We start from the raw sequence: 27,702 nt of genomic DNA, 5'->3' as shown, positions 1-27,702 counted from the left end.
GCAGCAGCTCTGCCTTTTTCTTTCTCAGTGTATTTGTACTTGCTGATCCCTCCCAGCTTGTCACCTACCCAGAGCAGCCTTCCCTGACCGTGGAGTCTGAAGCAGGTCCCCTGTTGTTCTTGCTCACATCGTGCACCTATTGATGTGATTCCTTGCCTGTCGTCTGCTTTCTCTCCTGGATTGTAAACCTCTAGCTTGCCCACCATTGCACTGTACACCACAATGTGCCAGCACGTGGTGGACATATTAATGACTGGTGAATAACTAAATGAGTTCTGCAGAGAAAGGAGCTTCAAATGCTGGGGGAAATTCCCTGTATTCTGGCTAGTCCACGTGGGTTGTGCAAAGCCCCCACCGGATTCAGATTCTGCATCCAGGTTTTATTTTGAGGACCTGATGGCTGCCACCTGGAATATTGTGCTGAGAAGGATTCTGACACTATGTCTGTGATTGCTGAGTGTGGGTTGTGTGCTGTGTCCCTTGCCTGGTTGTGTGTTTGCTTACCCATCCCAGTACAGAATGTCACCCTCCTCAGGGGGGACTGTGCTTCTAATGGCTCTGTAAGGTACCTTTGAAAAAAGAAGCCGGATTGTAGCAGGACCAAATACGAAAGAAAACGTTCAGGAGATTCAAACGGAAGTGGACATTGGGCCTGTGCCTCTTCCCATTCCTCGTTCTGGGTATCAGGTTGACAACACCCTGCGATTAAAGGAGAATACTCTTGCTCAAACACCAATATCCGAAACACAGGGGAAAAAGCTTATAGAACGTGACTGGCCAAGGAAATTGCTTTTTGAATAAATGTTTTCTTCTCCGAAGTTTGCTCCATCACAACCTCCTCTTCAGGAGTTTTATTTCATTTCTCATCGAGCATGTTTTTAAAAGCCAGAAGGCATCAAGAAATCAGACTGGTAGAAATTTCTAGGTGCTGTGGCTTCACCTATCTCCTACCACTGAAGATCCAGCAGAGCTCAGATGAGATGGGGCCTCAGATGAGATGGTGGCCATAGAGACTATTTGCTGAGAACTGCCTTGAGGTGCAATTGGCCCTTAATCAGGGAGGTGCCCCAGCTAGACCTGGATCCCAGCTTGGAGGGTGCGTTCCATCTGTAAGTTTATCATTCATGTCTTCAGAAATGCTAACCCAAAGAGAGTTCACCAAACTTGTTGAGTAGATCCAGGAATGCGTGAGGAGCCAGCAAACCTTATTTCTGTTCCAAACAAATACAGCTTCTAAGTAGCCATATGATGGTAGTTGAGTGATATAAGTTTCCAGGAGACTCGGGTGCGTCATCTGAAAAAGAACGATGCTCTCACTTAGCCAACATACTGGGAGAGAACATGCAATTTAGCGCCACATTTGACAAATGCTTCTGGAAAGTCTACTGGGCGTCAGACACAGCAAGCGGTGGGGAGACAGAGGCGGATGCAGCTGTGATTTGGTGATTTCCACCATAAACATGGGGACTAGACAGGACGCTTGTCACTGGATTAGATATAGTCGAGGACTTAATATCATCCGAAGAGCAAAAAAACTGTGGGGTGAGTTCAAGTGGTTTTTCTACCAAACCCTGGTAGGTATGCTACTGCCGTAAGGGGGTTTTCACCCAAAATGCCAAGGGGACACCTAGCTGTTAGGCAACATCAGTCTTATCTCTTTCAAAATCCAGGCTGCCTGTACCAGGCTAAGAAGAAATGTTAGCGATGAGCGTCCCTCCATATCAATGATCCTCAAAAGGAAAAAAACAACAGTTGCCGTCGAGTCGACTCGGACCCATGGCAACTCATGTGTGTCGGAGTAGAACTGTGCTCCTTACAGTTATCAATGGCTGATGTTTCAGAAGTAGATCTCCAGGCCTTGCTCTTGAGGCACGTCTGGGTGGACTCTAACCATCAGCCTTTAGGTTAGCAGCTGAGAGCGTTGATCTTCTGCACCATTCAGGGTCTCCTTCCTCCAAAGTAGTGAAGCACATAACAGCCCCAGAGCTCCTCAGGGTCCAGCTCCTGAATCCTTGCTCCTTACCTGCCCCAACATTGTGTTGTATGAACGTTCTAAACAGCGGCCAGCCAGAAAGCAGCGTGGTAGCTCTAGGAGGCCCTGTCTGGGGCGTATTTTTCTCAGATACACATTTCTGGTGAGCCTCCCCGATTGCCTCCTGGCAGGAAGGAACTCCTTTGATGTATTAATTAAAATCAGCTCTGCCCAGAGCCAGGGTTCACCACTGTTGTTTGCTAAGCTGCTCCTAACAAGTTTTCAAAGGAATGCTGCAAACTTGATGTCCAACCAGTTACAGTAATTTTCTGATGGCAGCCTTCTACCCAGCAAACCTGAAATACCCACCTTGGTTTCTTCAGGTTTTACAGGGTACATGGGCTGCTCTGAAGATCATTCTCAATACAGTCAGTTGAGTTAACGTCTGGTCCACGTTGTAATGCTGGCAAAGTATCATATGCCACTTTGACAATCAGCTTGACAGTATGATACTTTAATGTATAATTGAATAAGCAATTGGGTTCTATTATAGTACAGTGGTTTGGCTTAATTCTTTTCCAGGGCTGTGATTTTCTTGTTAATAAACACTTTCAGGGGTTACAAATTCTTAAACATCAACACTCTATACTCCGTGAAAGTGGGATGCCACTAATTAATGTAAGAGCTTATTCCAGCAGTTTGGCCCCACAGGCAGCACTAAAAACTTTTGCTTTTACTCAACTCAGAGCTTCGGCAACCAATCAAATGGTGACTGAGCTGTTGGTTACCTGAAGTTCTCTCTGCAAAGGGCAGAGGACGGGGCTCCAGAACCTTTTCTGTGAATGGGGGGAACCAGATGACTTGGCTTCACTTAGCCCTCTCTCGACCTAGCATTTAGCCCAGGGCTTCAGCCCCCAGGATCCCTCATTGGATCTGTTTTTGCAAATGGACAATGCTTGAAAAACCTTGAGGGTTCTAAGGAAGCAGAAGTGGCAGCCACAAATTGGTGGTCCAAGGTTATCATCTGCCTTAAGTGAACACGAGGAGTGATTCACTAGGACACCTTCAGAGTCCAGTGTGGGTCATGATCTGTCCATACCCAGCACCAAGAGAAATGATGGTCAGTGTCAGGGAGGAGCCATGTGTGGAGCAGAGTGCGTGTGTGAGAAAGCATCCAGAACTGTGAAATACAACTACACACCACTCTAAATGGTCCAGGGGAGGTTTCCTGAGGATTTGGGAAGTGTGTGATTGAAGATGAGTGGTACAAACGGCTAAGGCGTTTGGCTGCTAACCAAAAGGTTGGAGGTTCAAGTCCACCCAGAGGTGCCTCGGAACAAAGGCCTGACAATCTACTTCTGAAAAATCCATCACTGAAAAGCCTATGGGGCACAGTTCTACTCTGACACACATGGAGTCGCCATGAGTTGGAATCCACTTGATGGCCACTAGTTTTTCTTTATGATTAAAAAGAGGTGCATATTGGGTGGGAATGGAGGGATTTTTGCACTGGTTCAAAGGAGCCTTGGCAGAGGAACTTGGATCAATGTGTGCTTTACAGACAAGGTCTAGGAAGGAAGCTATCACAGGAGAAGGCCTGTCTATGGGGAGGGACCAAGCCCCTCTCACTAACTGGAGCGCTACTGGTAACTCAGCACTATACCAGTCTGTGGGAAACCTGAGCACCGCTCCATCACCACAGCCCCTTCCTCATCCTTGCCTCCCAAGCTCCCATCATGCCTTCTCTGGAAGCTGCAGTAGCTTCTCCCCTTCTAATCCATTCTGCAGCCAGGACACTCTTTATGAAAAGTTATCCCCAGTCCTTTTATTTCCCTGCTTCTAACCCTTTAATCCAAGGAGCCCTGGTGGTGCAATGGTTAAACATTTGGCTGCAACTAGCCACCCTGTAGGAGAAAGACCTGGCAATCTACTGCCATAAAGATTCCAGCCTAGGAAACCTTGTGGAACAGTTCTGCTTTGTCCTGTAGTGTCACTATGAGTCACAGTCAACTTGATGGCACACGACAACCTTTTAATATCTCCTCATCCCATCACACAAAATACAAACGTCTTAGCGATGCCCACAGTCTACCAGTGATCTGCCACCCTGTCCAGCACACAGCCTCTCCTGCACTTCCCTAGGCAGTCACTAAACCACCCCCTTCCTCTTATCGTTCACATCTCAGATGTCACCTCCTCAGTGAATCCTTCCTTCTAGACTCTTCCTAACTGAAGTTCTAAAAATGAAAAAATTTCTACATCCCTGTAAACCACTGTTCTGTTTTTCTTCAAAGCCATTATAATATGAAATTATTTAGATTGCCAACCATTTGTCAAAAAAAAAATCTAAGTCCTTCTGCAGTTCAGCCCAATATCAACTGCCCCACCCACGTCCTAGAAGGCCCCTGCTTCAGCCACACGCCTGCAGCCCCCCTCCACCTCAGCCTGTACTTCCCTGCATGTGGACCCAACTCTTAATGCCACGTTTCCCACGCTGTTTTACTTAACATGTGTTTTTTAAATCAACACTCATTTTTAACTTAAATAATTTTACTTTAAAGAGGAAACTTGAGATCACTGCTGAAAATGGGAGGACGTAAAATAAATATGATGAAAACACAACAAACGTTACATTCTAGTTGGAGTCTTCTGTTAGAGAGGTCACGTTGGCACCAAGTTAATGGCATACTAGTACCAACGGAGACTTTCTTCTTGGTTAATCAGAAGGACTGAAAGACAGTTGAAAAGGAAAGAACTTTCCCTCAATTGAATTCAAAGCTGTTTGCAGCTTTGCCTTTGTAGGACTGGTGACCATCTTCTGGGCCATAGGAGCATGTGTCCTGTCTTTAAACAAAGGAAGCTTAAAGCTTCCCAAAATAACAATTGAATGTTGGCTCTTTTGCCAAGTCTGACAATGGCTGGTAGCTGCCTCCAAGGCCATGTCGGGACTCACCAGGAAAGGGAGCCACAATCAAGTGAAACTAGGCATGGGCGCAAATTGGGAGAGAATTGTCGCAGGCCTCACGTGTTTGCTGAAGCTGTTTCCATTGCCTAGAATAACACTTTCCTTCCAAATCCTTGATTTCTTAAAGTCAATCTCAGACCCCCACTACCAGCAAGAATTACTTTCTCCCGGATATTCTGAGAGCACTTTGTTGGAGCTTCTAGTCCAGTAAGTATCCCAGTCTGACTTGTATTAGATTAAAAAAAAAAAAAAAAATTACTGACGTGCAAATCTGCTGTTAGGTGGGAAGACCCTCGGAGGCAAAGATTTTTGGCTTCCTCGTCTTTATATCTTTCATAAGACCTAGAACAGGGCCTGGAAAGTATCAAGTGCTCGGCAAATGCTCGTTGGTTTGAACTGAAAGTAGAAACAGAGAAAAGGATCTAAAAAATTAAGTATTTGCCTCTCTCTGTAATGCAGTTATTTCCCTTTTGAGACTTTATTTCTCTAAATGCCTGTCTAAACAGAACCATCAACCCACAGAAATGGTTTATTTAATCTCTCTGTTCTTGATAGTATTTTATAAAACCTATAATAACTAAATACATGAATATATTTTATAACAACGCCCGAGTTTATATTCAGCTACTTTCTTTAAGAAGTGATGTAAAACTAGCAGCATTCATTTGTCTCTTGCTTTGAAGACAATTCAGCATTTTACTAAAGGTTAGTTGCAAATTCTGAGAAAACGTTTAAATTATTGTGAATCATCCCTCCTACTGTATTCCATTATGGAGCTATAAAAATGTCACCAGCCAAGACAATGTGAGCACTGCCATCAGGGAATTGATCGTTACCCCGCATGCCTTCTGATACGGCCCTCAGTGCGTAGGAGGGAGGCCCCATCAGAACCAACACGTTGTCAGGGCTTTGACCAGAAATCCTGTTAACACTACCTTCCCCCAGAATAATTTCAGGCAGATAAAGTGGGATTGCTGCAGGTACCCTTTTTTTTTTATTTTTTAATCTCTTTTCAAAGCTGTATAGAAGTAGAATTCCCATTCAAGGAGCCAGCACAGACTTCAATCTATTGAATGTGAATAAAGACTTTGGTTCAAGTCTTTGCGAACTTTGTCACCTGCTTTCCTCCACAAAACAGTGTCTGTGAAAAGGGTTTCAACTTCTGCTGTTGCACTGAAAGAAGGAAACAAGTCTGTACAACCTGGGCCGCGGTGCAAGCAGTCAGGTTTAACTGATGTGACTTACCTACGGGAAGGAGAGTCAGAGAGCTATAGTTCATTGACTCCCCGAAGGGGTGCTGTTATTTTATGTACTGCTGAGAAAGAAAAACACTGCCAAGTAAATTATGACACAGCGTTTATTGTAAGACACGGTTTGATGTTAAAATGTGAAACACGGTGCATCTTAGAGTTGATGAGCTATGGAATTTACAAAGTGCTGGTGACTCACTGTGCCTTCCGTGCAGTGTGGGGAGGCCCCGGAGAGCACAGAGTGAGAGCCTTGACTCTGATCTTCCCTTGCACAGCCTCTTTTGTCTCTCCCAGGATTCAGAGCTACTGCACAGGCTTGGAGACATCCTGGCTACCAAATGCAAGCCAGGTACTTCCTGTGGAATGTTTCTACGGGGTCTCCTCTACCCAGCTGCCAGATAAAATACACAGTATCCAGTTAATCTGAATTTCACAGAAACAGCGAATAATTTTTTTAGTGTGCAAAAGCTGAGCAATGAATAAGGAATTACGCTGTTGGTGAAGAATATGAAATATACCATGGACTGCCAAAATAACAAACAAATCTGTCCTGTAAGAGGTACAGCCATAATGTTCCTTAGAAGTGGGGATGACAAGACGTCATCTCACGTACTTTGGACATGTTATCAGGAGGGACCAGTCCCTGGAGAAGAACATCATGCTTGGTAAAGTCCAGGGTCAGTGAAAAAGATGAAGACCCTCAATGAGATGGATTGACACAGTGGCTGCAACAATGGGCTCAAGCATAACAATGATTGTGAGGATAGCACAGGACCGGGCAGCGTTTTGTTTGTTGTACACAGGGTGGCCATGAGTCAGAATTGACTTGATAGCACTTAACAACAAGCTTGTCCCAAATACTGTGTAAGACATACTAAAAAATTTAACTGCACATCTTATATTTTTATTTGCTAAATCTGGCAACCCTACTCTCAGGGTAATTTTGACTGCTTTTTCCATGACCACGTGCTCCAGAACCCTAACCCTTACCTGGGAGCCTCCATGAATATTTATTCACTCTTTCCAACAACCCTGAGAGGTAGGCATCATTACGAGTCATCTTACAGCTGAAGGAGCTAAGTTTCCTTCTCAGACTTGGATCTCTCGTTAGATTTATTGGTTTGGATCTAAATTCTGATAATTAGACTTTCTAATCCTTTCACAGAATAAAGGTAATAGAAATATACAGGTTATTGGGTAACCATAAAGATAGTAAAGGTACTTGTGGAAACAGCCTTTGTAGGGTGGTCAGTGCCACTGTCACGGGGACGGTGTATCCAGCTAGGAATAATGTTAGCAGCAGTAGTAGTCATAGCAGCAGCAGTTGACACTTCAGAGCACTTAGTCTGTGTCAGACACATCACTGCTCACTGCCATTGAGTCAGTTCTGACCCATGGTGACCCCATGTATGTCAGAGTAGAACTGTGCTCCATAGAATTTTTCATGGCTGATTTTTCAGAAGTAGATCACTAGGCCTTTTTTCTGCCGTGTCTCTGGGTGGACTTGAACCTTCCAACCTTTCAGTTAGCAGCCGAGCACATTAATCGTTTGTACCACCACGGGCTCTACTCACAACCCTGACAGAGGGGAAACTGAGGCATAAAGATGTTAAGAATCTTGCCCTTTTAAAGTCTGGCCTTAAACGTCAACTTCATCTTTAAACTTCACCTTCTTAGAGTGTCTTTGATGGCCTCAGATAATCCTCCCTACCTCCCCCACCATCACTCTTTTTGACAACACTTTGTTTCTTTGAAAGCACTTATAATAATACGAAACTAAATTGACTTTCAGAGTAGCTTAGCCCCACCCAGTCCCCTTCCTCTTTGGTAAGGCTCATCTGTCTGGTAATTAGCCCTTTGGTGTCTATCCTCCCTACCTGGTGCCCCATGAGGACGGAGAAGGGGCCTGTGTGGTTCAGTGGTCTGGTTCAAAGGCTGACCCCTGGCATTGCAGTCGCTGTTGTGTTGTTAGGTGCCATCAAGTCAGTTCTGACTCATATTGACTCCAGGCACAGCAGAAGGAAACCCTGCCCGCTCCTGCGCCGCCCTCACAGTCGTTATGCTTGAGCCCACTGTTGCAGCCACTGTGTCAGTCCATCTCACTGAGGGTCTTCCTCTTTTTTGCTGACCCTTTACTTTACCAAGCATGATGTCCTTCTCCAGGGACTGATCCTTCCTGATAACACATCCAAAGCATGTGAGATGAAGTCTCACCATCCGTGCTTCTACGGATCATTCTGTCCGTACTTCTTCCAAGAGAGATTTGTTCCTTCTTCTTGCAGTCCGTGATATATTCAATATTCTTCACCAACACCATAACTGAGAGGCATCAATTCTTCTTTGGTCGTCCTTATTCATTGTCCAGCTTTCGCATAAAATATGAGGTAATTGCAAATGCTGTCGCTTGGGTCAGGCACACCTTAGTCCTTAAAGTGACATCTTTGGATTTTAACACTTGAAAGAGGTCTTTGGCAGCAGAATGAGAATTTCAGAACTCTTAATTGTGCTCATGTAGAATCTGTACATAGACAAAGAGGCGGTCCTTCGAACTGAACAAGGGCATACAGCATGGTTTAAAATCAGGAAAGTGTGCGTCAGGGTTGTATCCTTTCCCCATACTTATTGGTATTCAATCTCTATGCTGAGAAAATAATCCGAGAAGCTGGACTATATGAAGAACGCAGCATCAAAACTGGAGGAAGACTCAAGGCATTGCAAGGACAGAATAAATATCTAGCATGTTAATAAATGGTCACTGCCTTTCCCTGTGGGCAGCCTAAGGGAAAGTTCACCTGAGGTGAAACTCCTCCATCAAAGCTTCCCCAAGACACAGTAGCAATGCCTTTTGGATAAGCTGCTTTTTAAGGTCATTAGGGCTTCTCTGGGTTAGCCAGGGCAACCCGGGCTCTTGGGTTGCCTTAGGGAAGCTGAACTTTGCTCCAAACTGCAGCATGTTCAATTTCAAAGTCACCTGGGTGGCTCTTCTTGACCCAAGTCTTGCCCACCAGTGCCTCTCCTGAGCACCCTGTTCCCAAAGGAATTAAAAATGCATCAAGGGCTCCTGCACTGATCACCATCCTAGTGCTGCTGTGACAAGCCTTGTGGCCCGAAGCCCCAAACACCCTTTTGACAGAAGCGTAAACAGTAGAAAACACAGTTCAAGAGCCAGGTTTGCAAATGACAGCCTGGATACTCTTGGTTGTGACGCAAACAGTGGACTAAAAGTGAGATTGTTATTTCTGTATGTTGTGTGGATTCTATCTAAACCCGTTGCCTTTGAGTTGATTCTGACTCATAGCTACCCCATAAGGTCTCCAAGGAGCAGCTGGTGGATCCCAAACTGCTGACCTTTTGGTTAGCAGACATACCACTGCACCACCAGGGCTCCAGGGTCTGCCTACACATATAAACATGCAGTCACTTCTCCCAAATGCGTTGCTTCTCATGACTGCACCTTAGAATCACATGCCAAGTTTTTTAAAATTCCCAAACCCAGGTGGACCCCAGAGCAATTAAATCAGAATCTCTGGGGCAGGACCCAGGCAGCCATATTTTTTAAAACTCTGCAAGCGATTCCAGCAGGCAGCCAGGGTTAAGCACCCCTGTTCTAAAGACAGCTTACATGCTCTGTGCCTTTTCGGAGGGAATGAACCCTCCTAAGTTTTAAAAGCCATATACAGCAGAGCTTTGCAACTATGATTAGTTTTTGTTTTATTTCCAGTTTCTCGTAAACAACTTCTAAACGTTGGCACAGTATTGCCATCTGTGAGGCATATGACAATAACAGACGGTCACCTAATAACCAGGAAGGCATTAATGTTCAGAGACTCTAAATTATTTGGATTCATCTGGCATGATCTGTGCTGATGAGGCCACTTTAGGCTTGATTTCTGTGCCTTTCAGTGGGAGCCAGAAGAGGGAAGGCCATGTTTCCTGGGGTTTGCATCATTCTTTGTCATCCTATTGAATTGTTAAAAGATGGATTTATAACAGACCTAGAGCTAGTAGCAAAATGAAAATGAGTTCTTGAGTAGAATAGCAATCCCTTTTGACTCGCCTGTAGCAACTGCGTCATACCTGCCTTTGCAAGGAAGGAAATGACTTCCTGATGTGGTTTTCTTCCACTAAGAAGAATTAAATCTATGTGGAGAAATGTAAAACCAGCATGCTAGCAGCCAGATTCTGAAGGAAAGATCCATGACCCTCATAAACATATTTGTGGCCCAGTTGTATGCTAATGAACCTCATTTAGGCTCAAACTAACCCGAATGGAAATACAGCTCAGCTGGAGAGCCAGGCTCTCCTTCCCACACTGTTTTGCCTTCTGTATCAAAGTTTGCTCTGAAATAAGTAGGGAAATTCTCCATCTGCTGCAGACTGCCAAGGTGGGGTGCCTAGGTTAGATTAGGAGTGTCTGGGGCCTAAGATGTCAAACTCGACTGTTCAGTTGCCTTTTTGCTGTGTTGACAACATTCTTTTCAAAGGCTCTAGCTTTCTATGTACACACACCAGGTGGAGTAGGGTAGCAGTATCTGTGGAAATTTTCTCTCTTTAATGGGACTGTAGATCTTCTGCGATAGATAAAAAGGCAAAAGTTGTTGGGGGCGGGCCAAAGTCAAACCCTGGCACTGCTACGAACAAGCTGGGTGATCTTGGACAGGTGAACGAATCTGTTCGAACCAAACCTCAATATCTGCATCAATAAATGAGGTTAAATAGCGCCTCCCTTATGGGTTATTATAAGGATTGAATAAGTAATGCGTGTCAGAAGAAGCTGCCCTTCCCATTATAAATACTAGGTGTCACTGGTGCTATTAAAATGTTTTGCCTCAGTCTTTCGAAATGACTTACATGAAATACGACACCATGGATTTTGTGAGGAGCTTACACCTTCAGCAATTTACAAGTCAGAGCCACACACAGGGATAACAAATTTAGTTAACAAAAATGCATTGCAATAGAAGAATTAAGGGGGGGAATCGAGCCCTTTTAATGAGAGAATTTTGAAAACATCCTATTTCTCTCTGATAGAATAGAGATTTTACTCGCTCTTTATGTGTAAACCTAAGACATATGGAAGATGTTTTCTTAATAAATATGGGTATTTGGAGAGGATTTTAAAATGATCCAGGTGACTAAGGCCAACTGTTAACTTTTTGATAAGTTTTCACCGTTTGCCTGCGTGAAGTCTCCTTTAAATGGTATACTCCTTATTTCTTACTCAGAACTCATGGTTCTTGTGTTATTGTCATGAATCCTGTAGAAGAAGGGCTGAGGCACAGAGAAGCCTGGTAAACCACAGGCCACTTTAAAGGAGTGATCGAGAATGGTGTGTGCTTATGCCAAAGACCAAATCAAACCTACTGCCACCCAGTTGATTGTGACTCGTAGTAACCCTGGAGGGTAGAACAGAACTTCCCTACAGGGTTTCCAAGGCTGTGACTCTACGGAAGTAGACTGTCTCATCTTTCTCCTGAAGACCAGTGGTAAGTTCAAACCACCAAACTTTCAGTTAACAGCCAAGTGCCTTAATTAACCACTACACCACCGGGGCTCCTTATGCTAGAGGAGGCAAACTCAATGCCTTCAGGGTCTTGGAAAGAAAACAAATGAGTGAGGCCCACCACCCACCAAGCATAAGAACATTAGAGAACAGTGGGGATTATGGTGAATGGCAGAACATCTCAGCCAAAAAATATCTGCGAGGCCACTCCCCAGCCTCAGCCCAGCAAACAGCCACAGTACAGCCCAATGTGGTTATTTTATTATAGAAGCTAGAGATATGGATTCTTATGTGAAACCTCCCCATTTAAAAATGTTGGCAACTAATGCCATAAAAAGACACACACACCTACAGGCCTCTAATATGCTAACTCTGCCCAGTCTTCCCTCCACAATACTTTTTCGAGGGGATCCTAAGGCCCCATTACTGAGCCTGTCTGTTTTTTCTTTTTCTTTTTTTCCTCCAAAGCTCCACAAACATGACAAAGAAGAGGACTCCCCGGCCTCTTGGAGATCAGAGGAGGAAATGGCGGCAGAAGCTGCAGCGCTGCGTGTCTACTTCCAGTGACTCAGGTACATGGTCATACAACACCCCACAGGCTCAGGAAAGGGGTTCCCTGCTGAGGGCGGGGGCACAGAGCAGCAACTTCACCAACATCCTTGTGTGGTGGTTGCAAAAGACAAAAGGCAGAGAAAACCCTGGGCCTTGAGGAACTTACTCCCAGCCTGCCTACTTATCTCCACCACCTTCTACCAAACTCTCCAGTCTGTTTGCTTTCTTCCTTCCAAGCCGGCTTCCCAGGCCACTTTCACCCCTCTCCAGCCCTGTCCCTCTCCAATCCAGTCTCCACAGAGCAGTGAGAAAGCATTTTTTAATGCAAACCTGATTGCCCAAAAGGTCAAAACCTTTTAAGAGAATCACAGGACCCTCGGGCCAAAGTCCCAGGTTCTTATGTAAGCCAGCTAACTAGGTGCCCTGGAGTCAATTCTGACTCCTGGCAACCCCCTGCGTGTCAGTGTAGAACTGCTGCATAGGGTTTTCAACAGCTAATGTTTCAGAAGCAGATCACCAAGCCTTTCTTCCAAGGTGCCTCTGGCTGCACTCAAAGCTATAACCTTTTGGTTAGCAGCCCAGTACATTAACTACCCAGGGACTCCAGGTAAGTGGGTATAGGCCCTATGCCCCAGCTTTCTCTCCCTCCTAACCATACCAGCCACACCCAGGCACACTTCGCTGCTTTCACCCCCGGCTTTTCTCCCAGCTGCTGTTTGGTAAACTGCTCTTTGTGTTTCCCCCGTGTTTTGGCTGCTAGGAAGCTCAGGCACCAGAGAAATGTCAGGGCTTGATATGGTTCTCTCTCTGCATTAGTGCTGTGTAATTCTGGGGAGATCGGAGGTTTAAGACTCAGGTAGGAAGCTGTGGCCAGTTTCCTTTTCAAAAATGCATCTGCACAGCAGATATTATACAATTTTTTTTTTTCTTCTGCAGTTTATTACTAAATGGGGCCGCCATGCAACGTTTGGGACAGGCCTAGACTTTTAAGAAGTAAATAAATAAGAACTTGGGACTTTTAGCCTGAGGGCCCTGTGATTCTATCAAAAGATTTTGACTTTTTTGTTTATCTGAAATTCAAATTTCACTGAGCGTTCTGTATTTTGAAGGAGGCCTGGCAGCATAGTAGTTAAACGCTTGGCTGCCAACCAAAAGGTCGGGGGTTTGAACCCATCAGCCAACCCGTGGGAGAAAGTCGTAGCTCTCTGCTTCCTTAAGGGTTTACAGTCTATGGGGCAGTTCTACTTTGTCCTGCAGGGTCACTATGAGAAGGAATTGGTGGCAATGGGTTTGGTCTGGCTCTGTATTTTATCTGTCAACGCTGTTAATAAACCTTCTTAGAGACTATAACCACCCCTCCCCCCCCAAAAAAAACTTGTTGTGATGGAGTCTGACTCGCAGTGACCGTATAAGACAGAGTAGAAATGCCCCCATGCAGTTGCCAAGGAGCACCTGATGGATTGGAACTGTCAACCTTTTGGTTAGCAGCTGTAGCACTTAACCACTACGCCACCAGGGTTTCCATTAGAGATTATGAAGCCCAGGAAAAGATCCTCTCCTCTGTATTTCCTTTCTAGAACTGTCTGCATCATCTGGCCTGAGCAAATGTGTTTATATTGTAAGCTGCTGAGACAGATGAGATACAAATTAAAAACACTCTTAGTTAACAAATACTGGTAGCAACTGAATTACATAAAATTGTATCAAGCACTTAGTGATTACGAATTTTAGCTGGAAAACACATTTATCGTTTTCTGTTTTCACTTCAAAATGTCTTTTTTTAGTTATTCTAAGTACTTTTGCTAGCTTCATTTGTTTAAAATATATGTGCATTTCCTAGCCTCTCGGTCTCCACCTATCAACTACCCCCACCCATTATCAGTAAGGGTGTTATGCTTAGGCCCTGGCCTTCCAGAAAGCTTCTTTCCTTCTCCCATGTCATCCTTTTATTGGTTGGACACTGAATCGCCTGAAGGGATAGAGCAGGGTGCTAGCAGAAGCTGTCTTTTATATTTTATTTTTAACCTTTTCCACTTTCTCATTTTTTTTTTTTTTTGGTAGGATCAAGCTAGTTTACCTAAGAACAGAGGCCTGTGGGCATGACTGCAAAGCCAGTGTGTCATTTTACAGTGTCCTGTTCAAATGGGGTCACCATTCCGACTCCACTCTCTAAGCTGATCGTCTCCCATCCCGGGGTTTTCCTATGTAATGGGTACTTTCAGGTAGAGGCGAAAGAAAGCTCTAGGCTTTTCCTGAGGCTGGCTGAATTGTACTGTGTTGTAGAGCACATTTTATAGACACTTGAAGAGGATCTAAACTTACTACCAAAGCTTCCTGCATGGGAAATTTCCAGGCAAATCAACTTGCCTTATAAACCCTGGTGGCATAGTGGTTAAGAGCTATGGGTGCTAACCAAAAGGTCAGCAGTTTGAATCCACCAGGTGCTCCTTGGAAACTCTATGGGGCAGTTGTACTCTGTCCTATAGGGTCCCTATGAGTTGTAATCGACTCTATGGCAATGGGTTTGATTTTTTTGGTGTAAGTCTCGCCAGAAAGATATTCATCCTAACTTGTTATATTTTTAAATTAACATTTGTATTTCTCTTTGAAGGTCTTTGTTTATAGGCCAAATGATTCACCTTGAGTCTTCTTGCTGTCAGATGATTGACAGATATCACATAACTAGTGACTGGATGACATATGGGGATGCCGTGGGTTCGAATCAACTCGGTGGCAATTTTTTGTGGGGGGAGGTAGTAACTAGAAGAGGTGGGACTTAAACTTACAGCTCAAAGATTTTTCAAGAGCATCATCATTGCCTGTAGTATAAAGAGACTAAATGTACGCCCCTTTGGAGACAAAGAAGGAGCCCCCATGGCGCAGTGGTTAAAGCACTGGGCTGCTAACCCAAAGGTTTGCGGTTCGGATCTGCCAGCCTCTCCAGATGTCGTAGTCTGCTTCCGTAAAGATCCACAGCCTTGGAAACCCTGCGAGCACTTCCGCTCTGTCCTGCGAGTCCTCTGTGCTGTGAGCCAGAGTCGACTCAACAGCAGTAGGTTTCATTTTTGGAGGGTGTTAGAGACAAAGAAGTCCCTGGGTGGTGCAAATGGTTAACCCACTCGGCTGATAACTGAAAGGTTGGAAGTCTGAGTCCACCCAGAGGCACCTCTAAAGAAAGGCCTGGCAATCAGCTTCTGAAAAAATGAGTCATTGAACACCCTACGGGGCCCAGTTCTACTCTGATGCACATGGGTTGCCGTGAATCGGAGTCAACACGACAGCACCTGGTTGCTTTACAGACAAAAGGGAAAAGAAAATGTTCTCTTTTTTCAGGTCCTTTTTCACCCACACCCTCCCCCCCTTTCAAAATGCATATACATGGCAAATTTTAATGTGCTATCAAGAAGTCCGTGGGTCTTCTGAAATTTGTTAATAAATATGGTCAGCATGCAATATTTGGGACCTATCTAAACTAAAAAATTACTTGTTACTTATCTAAAATTCAGCAAGTCAGTCTCAGGGAGAGCATGTTTAAAGGATTTTAAACATGGTGCTCACCCCGTGAGACTGCGCAGGTCTCCGCGTGCACGAAGGCAGCCATCGGCTTCCTATTCAGAAGCCAACACTGATGGAGGATTTACAAGACCTAGATTCTATCGTTGCAGGTGATGAGAGACCTGGGGCTTGGTCGCGCTAAGTGTTATCCTGAGTTAAATGGCTAGTAAGTGGTGGAGCTCAGATTTGAAACCAAGGCAGTGACCGATTCCAGTATTTTTACTGCCACCTCCAGCCAACAGTTCCTTCTGCCCCAGATCCCATGGACCCTGTAAATAGTCTCTTTAGCCTCTTCACCTGATCTGCTGGCCTCAGTTCCACTGTGAGGGCGGGCCTCCTCCTACCTCATGCACTTCTTTGCCGGCCTTGTTCATATCATCCTCTCCAGCACCTGCCTCCCAGGCCACATTAGGGCCAGGCAGCAGGAACCAAAATGTGCCCAGTGTTCACAAACTGGTTTTCCTCTACCGGCAAGCTGTTCCAGACCATGGGGGTTCCCACCTAAGCTGCCCTCCCCTCTCTTCTCTGCCATCTGAGTAGTATGCCTCGGGCAGATACTATGTTAGGTGCTGTGGATTCCGACTCAGAGCGGCCCCATTGACAAAGTAGAACTGCCCCACAGGGCTTTCTTAGCTGTAACCTTTTGGAGAAGCAGATCACCAGGTCTTTCTCCCACAGAGGCACTGGGTGGGTTCGAACCACCAACCTTTTTGTTAGCAGCCGAGAGCTTAACCATTGCGCCACCAGGGCTCTTTGGGGCAGATATAGTGTTTTCCACATATCATTCATTTCCATTTATCATGATTTTTATCATCTTTGTGTACCACCTAGGGTATCGTTTACTTAAAAAGTTGATTCACATCTTAAATTTCAGTACATTTGTCTAAAACTTCATATCCTAGCCTCAGTGAAAAACCAGTATCACTTGATGTAATTAGAAGTTAAGCATAAAAATAAGTATAAAGGGAAAACAATGCCGCTAAATTCTAGCTGCGCATAGCTGCTTGCCTGTAGCTCTCAGGGACTGAGGTTCATTCCCTCTTTGTTAAAAAGGGAGTCTGGCCATTGTTGTAGAGGCATTTAATTCCAGCACCAAACTGAAACGCTCCACTTGACTTATTCATAAGGATTAAAAGAGAATAACCTAACAGGTGATTCAATGTAGATCACCCAAAATTATCTTCAACAGGCATAATGCTTCCAACCTTTGGAGAAATAGTGATGGAGGCTAGAATTCAAAACCAGAGCAACCTGACTCCAAGATTGTCTTAACCATAAACTGGTACTTGCCTCCCTTTCCCACCAGGCACGTGGAGAAAGTAAGGTGCCTGGGGGAAAATCAGTCTGCTCTACTGGGACTAGTGTCAAGTTGGAGGACACTGGGGGGAAGCCGGCACCATGTCCCCCACCGCCCACGAGCGCACCGAGTCTCTGGACTGACCCGATCTGTTTGAAGTGGCTCCTTATTCTGGAGACCAGCTCCTGAGGCTTGGGTGTCACACTTGGTTTGCCATTAAAACAAGTTGCCTTGGAGCTGATTCCAGCTCACGGCGCCTCTGGGTAGACTGGGACCTCCAGGCTCTTGGTTAACAGCCAAGCATGTTAACCATTTACACCACCCAGAGAGTCCACCCAGGGATAGTCTACCACCCAGAGAGTCCACCCAGGGATAGTCTACCACCCAGAGAGTCCACCCAGGGATAGTCTACCACCCAGAGAGTCCACCCAGGGATAGTCTACCACCCAGAGTGTCTACCCAGGGAAATCTACCACCCAGAGAGTCTACCCAGGGAAAGTCTACCACCCAGAGAGTCTACCCAGGGATAGTCTACCTTGAAAACCAACAGACGGGGGACGAGAGTGTGAAAACCTGTACCCAGCGATGCCCAGTGTAGGAAAAAGCACTGCGATAGGCAAAGCGCTGCTCTCAGCTACATGCTTGGTGTGGACACACTGGGCAAGTCCTCAAGGAGTAGAAATCCCTGTTCTCTACCTTCTTTATGCATAAATCTAGATTCATCCGCAGCATGCTAAAAGAGTGTCATCAGGACCACAAGGCTAATTATTCCAAGACGGGAAACGGTCTCCTCAGACTCTACAGCCATGGGGACCCCAACATCGGCTTAATTACCATGAGAAAGTTTGGGTGTTTTAGGCACCCTCTGCACCCTCTACCTTTCAGACAGTGACCTTGAATCCCAGTTTCCTTAGCAACAGTGAAAGCAGCCATTGCCTTTCCATACCCAGGAAGGCCAGTAGTCCCAGGGCTGCAGCACGGGGCTGCTGCGTGGAGCTGCAATCCTTTGGCTCCAGGAGCTCAGCAATCCAGCATCTGCGCTCTGCAAACCTTGCGCCCTGGGCTCCCAGCTCGGGGGTGGAGGTGTTGCAGTGGCTGTCTCAGTCTGTGTTCTAAATCGCGTTAGATGACGGTGGACCTGCATTTCTTACCGAACCTCACAGCCTGCCTGGAGCGTGACAGCCCTTTATCCGGGTACTTAATGATTGGGTTGGCTGTCTCTACACACTCCCGTTAAGCAGGAGATTCCATTTCCTACTACTTTTAAGGTGACATGCACAGTGGGGAAAGATTTTGGCACTTCTTGTCCCCACTCCCACCCCCTGTTGGAACTGAGGGGGGATGCTGTTTGTAGAAGATGCAAGCACTGCTTCTAACTAGGACAGTGGAGGCAGGGTAGAGTTCCACACCCTGTTGTGTCAGCAGAGCTCGTTTGTAATTCATCAAGCTCTCCTCTGCGTGTGCAGTTAGTTTATACATAATTGGTTGCCTCTCACCTACCCATCATAGAGTCGTGCAATTTCAAAGCAACTGAGTCAGCCCAAAACAGCATTATTAGTGGTTACAGATGTACTATCAGGGCAAAATTCTGACACTGGCATTTTTGAAAAATCACCATAATTTCAACCACTGGACCACACTTATAATCATGGACAGTTGAGGCGGACAAGAAAGGACAGATTTGCTTACTTAGCACATGTTCTGGTCACTAAATTGCACCTTTTGAGGTTTACCCCACCAGCTTGGAAGAAATCACCACCTTCTCAGAGAAGGTCTACTCTCTGCAGGCAGCCTTTGCTGACAAAGCCCAGGGAGCAAGATTACATTCATTTCACGTGTTTCTTTGAGGAGGAGTGGTTTTTACCTTCACCTCCTTGACCAATTCAACCCGAATTCCACTGGGTAATTCCCATGTGACGGATCATCAATACCCCCGAAAGTGTTATCTCCAAACTGATACTTTCTTTAGCATTGAGATACAAGAAAAAATTCCTACACTTAAGGCTAAAATTCTTTTAGTATGTTCAAAAGCTCTTCACCAGAAAAATAACTCATAGCCCTAAAAGCACCAAGGAAAGAGACTGCAGTGTGCTTTTTCCTTCTCCAGCTCATTTCTCCATTGGCTTGTGCTGCGTCTCCCCTCCTTCTGCCTAGATTCCATTTCTGGAACCTTATTTTAGTAGCAAGAAATTAAAAACTCTATTACTTCAATTAGATAAATTTAAACTAAATCCCTATGGGTCAAATTGAGAATGATAAAAATAAAATCATAGAGACTAAAAAACCAACCAAACCTGTTGCCATCAAGTCAATTCCAACTCATAGTGACCCTAAAGGACAGAGTAGAACTGCCCCATAGGGTTTCTAAGGCACGCCTGGTGGATTCAAACTGCTGACCTTTTAGTTAGCAGCCGTAGCTCTTAACCACTAGACCATAGACACTGTAGAACCATTAACTCTAATGTCCTATGAAATGATTTATTTTACCACAACCCAAAAGGATGACTATCCAGCTATACTTTAAAAACGTTCCGTGAGACAGTCCACCCCATGGTTCAAAAATGGGTTTTTAGTTTGGTTACTTTTTTCAATGTTTTACAAAGATCTGACTCTATCATGTGCCACATCACAGCTTCAGGCAAAGTATTTCTGTAGGCAGCTGCTGGCTAAAGAATCTGCAGTGGACCCTTAGTTCAACTGGTAATTAATTTTAATCCTCAGAAATCTTGTAACTACATGGTCCATCTGTGGAGTCCTTTTCAGAAAACTACAATCCAAATAGCTAAAAGTACCTTTTAAGTGTTTCAGGCGTTACTTTCATCTTGCAAAATGATGATGAAACAAAGCCTATCATCCTCATCCTCCTCATCTCTGTCTGCTTCTCCCTACTCGGTGGTTCTCTCCTCCTTCCACTGTTTTATTTTGCCTTTGTCTCTGTCAGACAGGAGAGTGGGAAAAATGCTCTTCTAGGGGGCGTGGGAGGTTAATATAAACAAAGGCTATGAACATTCACATTAATAAGCTTTGACCCCATCATTTAATAACAGCTTATATTTATGCAGTTCGCTCAATCCTATGCCTCATCTATTCCTCAGCCACCTCTTACATAATACGTGCTCTGTTACTTTGACAGGCTGGGGCATCAGTCAAATGATCATGTAGGTGTTCTACCTGGATAAGCAATGCAGGATACACTAACAAAAACAGCCCTAGATTGTGTTCCTTCTGGTTCTAATCCTTCTCTGATGATCCACGAGACACTTGAGGATGTTCTATAAGCCCAGATTTATCATCAGTGGTGGGTGATGGATACCATGAGCATCTTTTTTATAAAGGAAATTAAAGTCCTTTAATTTGTGGAGGAAAGGATTGAAATGGCACCACTTGTGCCAATAAAACTAGTAGAAACAGACTTAAACCTAAATCTATCTACTGTACCCACTCTTCTTACTCCAGGTACCCTCTTTTCTCCATCAAGGGTAAGTGAAGCCGAACATGCTGTTTGGAGAGGGCAGGAGCCATACAAAGACAGACACAGAGAGAAGTAAGGGTAGCTGTCTTGAGAATAAGCCTTCACTGGCTTCTACCACCTCATCCTCTCCCTTCCCAGGGCCCCGTGCACTTTACCTGACTGTTTTGGTTTAGTATCGCCATTTAGCAAGGCTCACTGAAGCCTCATGTAAACAATCTAGAACTAAGAGAATGAGTCAGGTGAAAGGCAATACCTCCCCTGAAGAAACTGTTTGTCTTGAGCTTTACACAGAGCATCCTAGAATATGCATTTATGAAAAAACAACTAGAAAGGCAAACATTATAAAAGATAATTTTGTAAAAATTCTATCCCATCAAAAAGAGAGAGAGAGATCTACATTTCCATCACTTGTCCTAAGGACCAGGCATATTCACCATCAAATGAAAGTGCGAAAAGACATTCTTCAGTCTCATAGAAACGATCTGGATTGCCTGCCAGGTTGGTTTTTACCATTAAGCTTGCTTTCTGATCTTAGTCAAGTTACTTAACCTGTTTTTGCCTCGATTCCCTTATCTCTAAATTATGATGAAGGAAAATGTTTTACTTATGTCCTAAGGTTACTATAAGGAGAACACAGAGTAGTGGATGGAGAACAGCTATACCAACATGTAGATTCATTATTTTCCCTGCGGTTTTATATTATATTTTGAAGATGATAAATTATACAGATGCTCAGGTCATAATAAGTTAGTTTAAAAAATAATTAAAGAATAAAACCTGTAGGGCAGGATATTTTCAGACCACCAAAAAAGAAAGAATCACTTTTGTTTCTATTACTTACAGACCTAATAATTCAAATCAAACCTCCCATTATGCTCTACTAGAAAAAACTACACAGAATATATGTACAGAATATATATATTCTGTATATATATATATATAATCTGTTAGATTATATAAGATTATGTTGTTGTTGTTGTTGTAGTGAACCTATGTACAACACAACAAAATACTACCCCGTCCTGTACCGTCCACACCATCATTGCTATGTTTGAGCCCATTGTTGCAGCCACTGTTGTCAATCCATCTCATTGAGGGTCTTCCTCTTTTTCAGTGACCCTCTACTTTACCAAGCATGATGTCCTTCTCTAGAGAATGGTCCCATCTGATAACATGTCAAAAATATGTGAGACAAAGTCTTGCCATCCTTGCTTCTAAGGAGCATCCTGGCTTTTATCTCAGTACTGAAGTCACTCCTGAGGCTCACCCTTCAGACAAAGATTAGACAGGCCTATAAAATAAAACTGAATGGGCACACCAGCCCAGGGCAAGGATGAGAAGACAGAGGGGACAGGATAGCTGATAAGAGGGAACCTAAGTTCAAAAAGGGGAGAGTGTTGACATGTCATGGGGTTGGCAACCAATGTCACAAAACAATATGTATATTAATTGTTTAATGAGAAACCAATTTGCTCTGTAACGCTTCATCTAAAGTACAATTAAAAAAAAAAAAAGGTGTTCAAGGAAATGATAAGTGCAATATTCTGGTTGAGTGGAAGGGGAAAGATGACCTGTGAGAAGTACAAAAAGGGCTTCAAAGTTTTAATGATGTTTTGTTTATCAAGCTGAGTGTTGTTTTATTAATATTTGTTTATACCTTATATTCAATTCATTTATATATATCACAAAAATTTATCGGCCACTGACTATTGGCAGGCATCATTGAAGGCAACTGGTACATCATTAAACAAAACAATTGTTTTTTTTTTAAAAAAAAAAAAAAAGAAGGAATACACAGAGTCACTGTGCCAAAAAGAATTGGTCAGCGTTCTACCATTTAAGGAGGTAGCATATGATCAAGAACCTATGGTAGTGAAGGAAGAAATACAAGCTACATGGAAAGCATTGGCGAAAAACAAGGCTCCAGGAATTGATGGAATATCAGTTGAGAAGTTTCAACAAATGGATGCAATGCTGGAAGTGCTCACTCATTTATGACATGAAATTTAGAAGACAGCTACCTGGCCAATTGACTGAAAGACATCCATATTTGTGCCCATTCCAAAGAAAGGTGATCCAACAGAATGCAGAAAGTATTGAACATTCTCATGAATATCACATGCAAGTAAAATTTTGCTGAAGATAATTCAAAAACAGTTACAGCAGTCTATTGGCAGGGAACTGCCAGAAATTCAAGCCGGATTCTGAAGAAGACGTGGAACAAGGGATATCATTGCTGATGTCAGATGGATCTTGGCTGAAAGTGGAGAACATCAGAAAAATATTTACCTTTGTTTTGGTGGAAGTAATATTTAAAAGAGATAATACTGAGAATTTCTTAAAAAATTGGGAAAAGTCACTAATTCACAAATTCAAGTGTACACCAAACCCAAGGTTAGGGGTGTGGAAAAGAATCTATACCTAGGTACATCATGGCAAAACTGTAGAAAATTAAAGAAACCTGTCATATTTAAGAGTAAAAAAAAGGGCATACTTTCAAGGGACAAATAATTAGACCAAAAATTGACTTCTCAACAAAAAAGAGTGGAAACAGAAGACCATGGAATGACATCCCTAAAGAGCTAAAAGAAAATAACTGCCAACCTAGATTCCCACGCCATTTAACATACTTTTCAATGATAAAGGTGAAATCACACGTTTTTAGACAAAAACTGAAAGGATTCATCACCAGAAGGCCCATACTAAAGGAATCCTAAGAAGAAATCAAGTGGTAATTAGAAACTCTTTTGAATTGAATGAAGAAAACAAAAACTTGTGGGATGCAACTAAGGGTGTGCTCAGAGGGTAGTTTACTTTCAAATATGATTTAAATGCATTTATTGAAAGAAAAACAACAGCTGAAAATTAATATGCTAAACATATTTCAAAGAAGTTAGAAAGAGGACAAGATTAAAAGAAAGAAGTTAATAAAGATAATCAGAAAGTAAAAAAATACAAAATAGAGAGGATCAACAAAGCCAAATATTGGTTCTCTGAAAAGAGAGAAGGCACAGAAAACCAATGTTAGAAACAAAAAGGTAAAGGATGTAATGAATAACTTTAGGCCCATAAATTTAAGAAAATTAGATTAAATAGACAAGTTTGTAGACTAATACAATTTACCCAAACTGACACAAGATGGGAAAAAAACTGCGAGTAATTTGATAATTATCAAATAAATTTAATATGAAATAAAACTCTCCCCATAAGAAAATGTCAGGCCCAGATATCTTTGCTGGTGAATTCTATCACCCATTTAAGAAATAATAAGGCCAGTCTTATACAAATTCTGCCAGAGAATAGAATATTTGTAAATATATATATACACACATAGCTATAAATATTTATATCTACATATATACATGTACACACACATATATGTATATATATATACATATATGTGTGTGTACATGTATATATGTAGATATATGTGTGTGTACATGTATTTATGTATGCAACCGGTTTCCCAGTGGTTAAGTGCTTGGCTGCTAAAAGGTTGGCAGTTTGAATCCACCAGCTGCTCCTTAGAAACCCAATGGGGCAATTCTACTGTGTCCTATAGGGTCACTATGAGTTGGAATCAACTCTACAGCAGTGGGTTTGGTTTTTGTGTGTTAATTTTGCATTTGTGTGTACAATGAATGAAAAGGATAATACATTATGACCAATAAAAGGTTGGTTCCACATTAGATTACCAAATAATGTCTTTTGCCTGATTAATGAAAGAGAAAATGATAGGATCAGCATTCATTTTGGTAAAAACAAAACTAAGAAAACTAGAACAAGAAGTAACTTACACTTAAGGGTGAAATATTGAACACTGTTCCTCTGAGATCAGAAATGAAATGAGAATATTCACTATTAGCACTTCTATTTTGAGGTCTTAAATAGTACAGTAAGGCAAGAACAATATTTAAAAGGTGGAAGAGTTAGAAAGAAATAAAACTCATTATTTGCACACAATATGATGATACACGCAGAAAATCCGAAAGAATCTACTGATAAACGATTAGAATTAATCGGTAAACTTAGCAAGGTCTCTGGGTATAAGGTCTCTGAGTATAAGGTCAACATATAAAAGTTTTTAATTTCTCTATACCAGCCACACAGTTAGAAAATGGAATTTAAAAGTTAGTATTATAATAGTATTCAAAATCAAGTCCCTAGGGATAATTTAATATATGTAATCTTCTAGGCAAGGAACTATAAAATGTTATTAAGAGGCATTAAAAAAGAATTAAATAAATGGAGAGATGAATGACTCGATTTTATAAAGATTTAATTCTTTTCAAAGTGATCTATGGATTCAATGGTAATCCAAAAAAAATTCTCTATGGAGTCAATGTATGTGTGACAGAGAGAAAGAAAATTGACAAGTGAATTCTAAAATGCTTATGGAAATGTATCCAAGGGACCCTTAGAAGAACAACAGAGAAGCACAGAAGGGCTCACTCTCCTGGGTATACAGACTAATTACAAAGCTACAGAAGTTAAGACTGTGGTATTGGTACAAGGGTAAATAGACAGATGGAACAAACCAGAAAACCCAGAAACAGATCCAGGCATACAGAGATATTTGATTTATAATAAAAATGTCACTACAGAGCTGTGGGAAAGGAATTCTTTTTTTTTCAATAAATGGTTCTGGGAAAACTGGATCACCACATAGAAAACTAATGACACTAGACCCTACCTCACACCATATGCAAAAATCAAGTCCAAGTGGATTATAATTCAAAATGTGAAGTGTAAAACAATAACGCTTTTAGGAAATAATATAGGAGACTATCTTCATGATCTTGCTATAGGGAAAGGCTTTTTTAAACAAGACACAAAAGCACTACCATTAAAAAAAAAATTGATAAATTAGACTACAATATACAATACAAAGAAATTCTGTTTCTCAAAAGACTCTATCAAGAGAGAAAAAAGGCAAGCCACATAGTGGGAGAAGATATTTTGCAACATATATACCAACAAAAGACCTGTGTCCAGAATACATTTAAAAAAAAAAAAAAAACTTTCCAAATCAATAAGAAAAAGCCAACAGCCCAAAAGAAATTACCCAAAGGATTTGAAGGACACTTCACAAAAAATGGATATCAAAATGGCCAACAAACTTTAGCCATCAGGGCAATTCAAATGTAAGACATAATGAAACACTGGTACCCATCCACAAGAGCCAGAATTTTACAAGGACTGACACTATCAAGTGTTTACAAGGATGTGGAATGACAAACACACAAAGGAAAACATACCATGTGACTGCATTCACATACAGTTCAAAAACTGGTAAACAAAATGACAGTGTTTAGGGATACATACATTTAGATGGGAAAATTATAAGGAGAAGCCAGGAAGCAGTCAGCATGAAAGCCAGGCCTGTAGTTACCTTTGTCGGGGAGGTAAGGAGGTTTGTGTTTGGGAAGATGAATGTGGGCTGAGGGGGCAGGCAACGTTTTATTCTTATTGCCATGGGTGGTGGTAACGTATGTTTGCTATATATTAATTCTTTAAGGCATATACATGTTTTTCTGCACTTTTCTGGATGTGTTATATTTCACCATGAAAAGGACTAAAAATAAATCAGAGATATGAAAGTTTTTAAATTAAGGAAGAAAGAAAAGGGAAGAAAAAGAAGAGATTAAATTTAATGTATAGTCTAATTGCTGACCCAGTATTCAATCATTCCATAATAAGCTTAAGCAAAATAAAGTAATTGCTTCATATACTCTTTACAGACACACTGCTGATACATCCGGGAACTGATTCTCCCCCTCCTGACCATCATCCCTGGTTTTAAGAAGCCACACTGGCAACCAGATAGATCATCACAGAGGGAATGCTTCGTTATTAGTAATTCTTCATGATAGATAGAGAGCTTAATATGGGCAAATTATGTGATGCATCTTATACACTTTATCTCTATTAAACCCCACAAGCCCTCTAATATTGTCCCAGTTTTCAGATGGGAAAACTGAGGCTTAAAGCAGATACGTGGTTTGCCCAGGACTCTCAGGTCATACGTGATTCAAACCCAGGCAGTCTGACTCTGGAGCCAGCACTTATCTTTGCACTGAAATTGGGGGGGGGGGACTCTATTTAGAAACACCCTTCCCTGCTTAAGCTCTAGGTAACTGAAGGCAAGCGTTGTACGTTGAAGCTGGGGTGCAAGATAAAGGTTACCGTTTCTTCACTACCTTCAAGAAAAAAGAGCCAGCATTTGGCAATCCCTGAGCTTAGTATTTTATAGAGTTTGAATTCCCCACTAGCCACACTGCTAGAGAGACAGTGCAGGCCACAATTTCCCTAGGCACCAACAGATAGTAAATATTTGCTTGAAAGCCAAAACTGCATTAGATGAACAGGAATGGATCACCGCTAAACAACCTTGGACTGTAGCATATCTGATGTTGCATTCTTGAGGTTCATGAGCATCCCCAGGGCTCCATTCGAGACCTTTCAGTTGGGGTTTCCTCCAGAGATAAGAGGTTTTCACCAAGAATCTGCAGTTAGTTCTTGGATTTTATAACACACAGAAGATTGAAGAGAGATTGAGGCGGTCAGTAGGATGGGGTGTGTATACATTTGAATTTGGAACTGCCAATCCCATCTGAAGGCATGAACTCTGGGTATCAGAATTCTGCCCTACAGTTTAGTGTAAGGACCAAGAGGAATCCCCTCAGCGAGGGTCCTGGCAGTCATCCTACTCATCATTTAGAGAAGACCCCAGAGTGATGGGAAACAAGAGACTGAGAGAGGGGAGATGGCATCATTCTGAATTTCTGTATTCACCCCCATCCTTCACAGTTAGAAGTTCAGAAAGCCCTTTTCTCTGGAGGTGAATCTGAAATGAGGTTCTCTTACTTGCCATCAAAAGAGTCCTGGCTACAACAGGGGAATAGACTGCTGGCCCTCTTGAGAAACTTTTTGAACTTGAGATTGTGGAACTCAATCACCAACTATTTGTTGAAATCCCACTTTGAGCCAAACACTGTGTGAGCCACAGGAGGGGAAGTACACCCCTGCCCCTAGGAGCAGATGGCAAATCTGAAGCAATAAAATGGACGCAAGAAGCCAGTGTGTCACTGAGTGCTGTGCAAGTTGCCGTACAAAGTCAACCATACCTGTGACCA

The 27,702-nt window shown here is 42.8% G+C and overlaps 1 protein-coding gene across 4 annotated transcripts in view; it reads left to right on the top strand.

Moving 5' to 3' along the window:
• Positions 1–27,702, top strand: part of FHIT (fragile histidine triad diadenosine triphosphatase) — a 1,766,300-nt gene that overhangs the window by 1,724,275 nt on the left and 14,323 nt on the right. For all 4 annotated transcript variants that reach the window (XM_049863424.1, XM_049863427.1, XM_049863426.1 and 1 more), the window contains one exon: positions 12,159–12,262. In XM_049863424.1, the coding sequence (XP_049719381.1) occupies positions 12,159–12,257 (99 nt within the window). In that variant the 3' untranslated portion in view covers positions 12,258–12,262. The remainder of the gene's footprint in view (positions 1–12,158; positions 12,263–27,702) is intronic.

The sequence above is a fragment of the Elephas maximus genome, chromosome 20, assembly GCF_024166365.1.
Source record: "Elephas maximus indicus isolate mEleMax1 chromosome 20, mEleMax1 primary haplotype, whole genome shotgun sequence".
NCBI lineage: Eukaryota > Metazoa > Chordata > Mammalia > Proboscidea > Elephantidae > Elephas > Elephas maximus.
Note: the sequence above shows the minus strand (reverse complement) of the source record. Positions and strands in the feature narration are given on the sequence as shown.